This window comes from Pinus tabuliformis, chromosome 7 (assembly GCF_031772625.1).
Source record: "Pinus tabuliformis cultivar Carrire ecotype Pingquan chromosome 7, CPIR1, whole genome shotgun sequence".
Taxonomy (NCBI): domain Eukaryota; kingdom Viridiplantae; phylum Streptophyta; class Pinopsida; order Pinales; family Pinaceae; genus Pinus; species Pinus tabuliformis.
In genome coordinates, this window is record NC_142293.1 from 810,172,668 (window position 1) to 810,178,630 (window position 5,963).

Here is a 5,963-nt window from a genome sequence, read left to right on the forward strand (position 1 = left end):
CAATAACTAACTAGGTTGAGCCTAGGGATGTAAATATATTTTGTAACCAAGTTGAGTTTAAGTTGGGGTATGGAAAAATATCTACCCACAGTGAGATGTTATCATGATTGTATGGAACTCTATTGTGTTTGGATCCATTTGAGATACTTTAATTCCCCCAAAAGTGGTTTCCATCCTCAATCCCTCTCCATGAGGTTTGAACATGAGAGTTAGTGGTGATTAAACAAAACTCAAACCAACTAATTTGTACATCATGGGTAAATATAAAAATATATTATTACAAAGGTCATGGTGCATTTCTTATTGGATAGCATGGATCTTGATTTACATGTTATTTCATTTGTAGCACTACACATTTTCATAAGAAAAATCACCCATAAAAGGGAAGTAAATATAAATATAAGGAAAATCATTAGTAAAATGGAAATAAATATGGGTATAAAAAGCCCTAGTGGGAGCTCATTTGGTAGGCTCATGAAAATGTAAACTAAATGTGAATACAAAGTTCCATGTTCAAATTCCTCATTGCTTATTTGTGGTTGCATGGACCACCTAAGATTATAGTGGTATAGGTCGAAATCAACCCCGTGTCACACAAGTATTAGACCAATTGCTAATTTCTCTGGTCTAAATAAGAAAAATAAGGGTATAAGAAAAATCACTCATAAAATGGAAGTACATATGGTCATTTTTATTTCAAGTTAAGAAGTGTTAAAGAGACACCATTTATAAATATAAATATTGACGAGCAGTGAGAGTTTTTAAAGATATATTAAAAAATATCACATATAGATAGATAGATAAAGGCAAATGTTTAATGAGTGAAAAAATGTTATTAAATATTTCAGATTTTAAATTTATGTTCAATATACAAAAACATAGGAAAACATTTTATATTTGTCACTAGCTAGAGAGAGTAAATGTCAGCTCATGTAATACAACTAGTATAGACTAGCCATATTTGATTCTCGGCAACCATGGTCACACTATATGTGGACAAGATATAAACTTCACGTACCTAATTTGTGTTATGAGGGTTTTAGTTGAGAGCATGTACAAGCTTGTGAAGTTTATACATTTATACAAGCACTTCAAAGCAATGATTCAAAAGAGAATCATGCAAGATTCGAATTGGATCACAAATTACATGTCAAAATTTATAGCAAAGTCTGTTATTTCATGTGTAACCCCCTTGAGGGAATTATGTGATATCTACTTCTAGTATATTGGGCCAAAATTAATTTCTTCCAGGGCTTTTGAAGTGAGAATATGGATTTCATGAGAACTTTTTTCTAGGGAGGACTACTACTCTTTAACTGTTTAAAACTATAACTAAGGTTGTTGATATGCAAGTTTCCATGCTTAGATATGGGTCATGACATCAACAATATCTTGGCCTTGGACTTGTAGATGTTGCACTATCATAAAATTATCAATGTATAGTGTTTAATTTATTTTGCACCCTAAAAGCATAATCGATGAAATCAAAAGTTTGATATTTGCTAGATTTATAGTAGTCGAACTAATTTTATAGCAAGGCGATTTTTCTCCCATAATCCTTTATCTTATTCTCAATGTCAATAACCCTATGAACATTGGGTTTTGACAGTGGCTAAACTACTAGTAATAATAACTATTAAAATAAAACTCAACTTTTTTATGTTCATCACCATGATCTCAGTAATGAACACTATTTCATAATCCAAGGAAATTTCCATACATTTGTGCCTCTCCCTTATTACTTGTTTCATCTGGTTATCAAATATAAACAATTACAAATTTGCAATTTCATCGAATAGTTTTGAAATAGAACCATCACCACCTATAACCATGCTTGGACAAAAGTTAGTGGCAAAGGTTTGAGTAGTGGAGACTTCTTTCATTTGTGAAGAGTATCAATGCTACATATTGAACTCATTGGCATTGGTGTTCGATGCTAATTATTCTCATTCTTGTCTTGTATTTTCAACTTGGGTCTCATCTCGTTTCTTCTATTTTCCAATACTCTTCAACTTTATCTTCAAGTTCTCTTTTACCTAGTTCCTATTACTTTATTATTTTGTTTCAACTTCATCTCCATGTTTTTTCTTCTCTTTTTCTATCTTTCTCCACTTCAACTTCTACTCTCTCTCTCTCTCTTTTAGTTTCAAATTTTTCCTCAAATTTCTTCTTAGCTTCAACCTCTTCCTTGATTTTCTTTTTATGTTCTACATGGGAACATGCTTTCTTCCAAGCTTCTACTCTTCACTCAAATTTCTTTCTTGGCTCTAACGTTGACCGCAAGTCTAATTTAACTAGCCTAGCTATATAAAATAAATGACTGGTAAATGTTGATATTCATTAATCCATAATAAGCATCAAAACACTTACTTATTATTATGGATTGATGCCTATCGACATTTACGAGTCATTTAATTCATATGGTGGCCCTAATTTTTAATCTATTAGTAACTATTTTTAATTATATATTTAACACATTCTAGAGGGATATTGAAAGAAGCCCACCAAGGATTGAGGAAATTCTCTCTTTGGGTATGAGAGAAAAGTTTGCATGGTTTGTTCAATCTCTAATCTTCTCCATTTTCATTTCTCATTCATTGAATTTTTTTGAATTCATCTATAATGACATTCCATATTTTGTTTTGCAAAAAATTGTAGAGAAGATGTCTAGGGACAAGGATGTGATTTAGTTTGTAGATATGACTACATTGTGAGTTTTTTTTCTATGACGTATTTGTGAAGATATTGGTTGTCTTTAGGGTTTATTATGTGATTTAGTTTGTAGATATGACTATATTGTGAGCTTTTTCTTCTATGACCTATTTGTGAAGATATTGGTTGTCTTTAGGGTTAATTATAGTCGGCATGTTTTCAAACAATTTTTTTCTTGCTAGTTAAATTGAAACCACAAGTTCCTAGATTTTATTATTTAATGAAATTTTTCCTTTTCATTTTGTTTCTTGGTATCATAACTTTTTTTTGTTTCACTTTTAGATTTTCCATTGTAAAATGGATATCTTTAACAATTTGATTTCCATGAGAGACTTTGCATTGAAGGTCTTAGAACAATCTTTTACCTAATTATTTTAATCTATTGCTTAAGCTTTTTGATTTATTGTTTTTCAATCTTTTACTTAATTATTTTAATCTTTAGCTTAAGCTTTTTGATTTATTGTTTTTCAATATATAATATAAAACTTGCAAAGAGTGGAAAATTACTAATTCCATAAAGCAATCACTTTATATATTCCAAAATACAAGCATAACCATATTTTTTACGATAAAAAATCATATTATATGTATGGATTCTCCAAATGCAAAACATTTGGTTCTCGTATGAAGCCCAGACACTCGATTCACCCAACCTAGTGCGCTGGCCCGACTTGGAAAAGTAATTGGAACCGACAAACTGTAAATCTCTGTAAGAAAATTTTAAATTTATTAATGGAAACTTCAAGGTGTGGTTATCAGATTTAATGGAGTTGGTACAAAATAAGCCTTTTGTGTTGGCGGAAGTTTGAAAAAGACACATCTTTATACAAATGTTAAATCCAATGTTTTCGGAACGTAGAATCGATTATTAAAGGCGGTTACTGGAAAGCAAAGCGCGTGGAATAAGTACCAGGAAGGAAGGCGGTTGTTGTGCGTTGCTCTGTAGAAGTCGTACCAAAAGTTGAAATGCCAGTTGGAGGTCGGAGCTAACTCTGAATGAACTCCACCTCCATTACTTTCTTCTCCGCATTTAAATCCATGTAATGACTTCCCTCCTTTCGAATATGCCCCACGCGGAAGTGAAAGCCATCCAATAAAGTTGGGACGCACTCCAACAACTTTCGCTGCCACGATGACCTTCAATCATTCATTATGTTTGCCTGGCGACCGCGCATACTTCTCGCCGTTGTTTCCTTCATCTTTCCTCGCCGACGCGGTGAGACGACATATGCCCACTGCCATTCATGTTATATATAACGGGCCCAATCAGTCATCGCTCCAAACACATCCATCTCCCACAGCAATTTCAGCCTACTGCTTGTTTTTTCACTCATTCAATCCAATATTCTTTCTTTACGCACGCATCTCGGGCTATTCTCTTCCTTTCCTTCCAGATCCTCCCTGCATTACTCTGTCCTTGGACATGGACACGCCCCTCCTCTTCCTTTTATTGTTAATCTCATCGACACTTCTCCTAACTGTCTCTGCAAATTTCTACAATGATGTCGACATTACATGGGGCAATGATCGTGCTAAAATCCTTGACAATGGCCAACAACTACAGTTGACTCTGGATCGAACTTCAGGTAATATTTTCTAAATATAAATTTCATGGCAACATGCTCTGTAACTATTTCATTTTCATATACACTTATTATACCGCCTACGACATTCTGATCCTTCCGTTTTTTATGACAGGTTGTGGGTTTCAATCCAAAGAGGAGCATCTGTTTGCAAAGATTGATATGCAAATCAAGTTGGTACCTGGCAACTCTGCAGGCACAGTCACTGCCTATTATGTATGTTTTATTGTTACTCTACCCTTTTAATATTCTAAATGACAATATCTTGTCCTATGTTATGCTAACATGTTGCTGGTATATGCTCGCTTGCAGCTATCGTCTCAAGGCCCCAAACATGACGAAATAGACTTTGAATTTCTTGGCAACCTCTCTGGGGATCCTTATATTATGCACACTAATGTCTTCGCTCAAGGCCTGGGCAATCGTGAGCAACAATTTTACTTGTGGTTCGACCCAACCTTGGATTTCCACACTTACTCCGTGCTCTGGACATCAAACCAAATCATGTATGTACTCTTATTACCTCTTCACTCATTCATCCATTCAATAGAGCACAATACAATTTCTGAATCTAACAGAATTATAAATGTGTGTTTGTTATTCAGATTCTCTGTAGACGAGACTCCCGTTCGAGTGTTTAAGAACAGGGAGACAGAGTTGGGTAAAGTGGATAGCAATTATCACTATCCTAAGAGCCAAGCAATGAAGGTCTATTCAAGCCTCTGGAATGCAGATGATTGGGCGACTAGAGGTGGACTCGTCAAGACAGACTGGAGCAAAGCCCCTTTTGTCGCATCCTTCCACAGCTTCAATGCTGCTGCTTCTTCTAACTTCGCAGCAGAGGAGGCTTTGGACTCGAACCAAGAGCAGAAACTCCAGTGGGTGCGAAATAACTATATGATCTATGATTACTGTGCTGACACCAAGAGGTTCCCCCAGGGGCTACCCGCAGAATGTAAATGAGCGCCCAACTCAACTCCATTGTCTGATTGATATATTTTCGATGCCCTGCCCTTCCAACAATTCTTGTATTCATTCTTTTCTGCTCTATGAGCTCCATTCTTTCATTATTTTCCAAGTACATACATTATTGTATACAGAATCTGCTGTATGGGCTCCATTATTTCATTGTTTTCCCAATACATATATGAATGTACGCGTAATTGTAATAGTCGAAAGGGACTCATTATTTTGTTCTTTATATAATATCATTGTCCTTTATATAACAATTTTCAATTAATTTTTTTTTAAATGGATAAGGACACCTTTGTTCTGCATGATTCTGTAATTGAAAATTGATTCACGTAATCTCATAAACCAAATCAGGAAGAACCAATACCTTAGGCCAAGTTGGTATATATCCATTTCCTTTCAGCTGTAGTTTTTGATACATTTGGTAAGGTGGAAATTGATCTCTTGTCTCCTCCTGTAGTTAAAATTTGATACCTCAGCAATTGCCTAACTTTGGAAACGGATTACTACGAAATTAAATTTGGTACTTTGAGCAATTGTCTATCCTTGAAAACTGATACCACAGAAATTTCATAACCCAAAATATGAGGGAGAGAGATTTGGGTAAAGTGGATGACAGATATCAATTGGTATCAAGTGGATGACAGATATCAATTGGTATCAATTGGGCAACCAGAGGTCAGCTCGTCAAGACCG

The 5,963-nt window shown here is 34.7% G+C and overlaps 1 protein-coding gene across 1 annotated transcript; it reads left to right on the plus strand.

Moving 5' to 3' along the window:
* The first annotated feature begins 3,974 nt into the window (after positions 1-3,974).
* On the plus strand, positions 3,975-5,535 carry LOC149250040 (xyloglucan endotransglucosylase protein 1-like). Its single transcript, XM_089456378.1, has 4 exons — positions 3,975-4,298; positions 4,411-4,511; positions 4,608-4,801; positions 4,901-5,535. The coding sequence occupies exons 1-4, from the start codon at positions 4,136-4,138 to the stop codon at positions 5,256-5,258; spliced, it is 816 nt and encodes a 271-aa protein (XP_089312504.1). The 5' UTR covers positions 3,975-4,135; the 3' UTR covers positions 5,259-5,535.
* Positions 5,536-5,963: the final 428 nt, after the last annotated feature.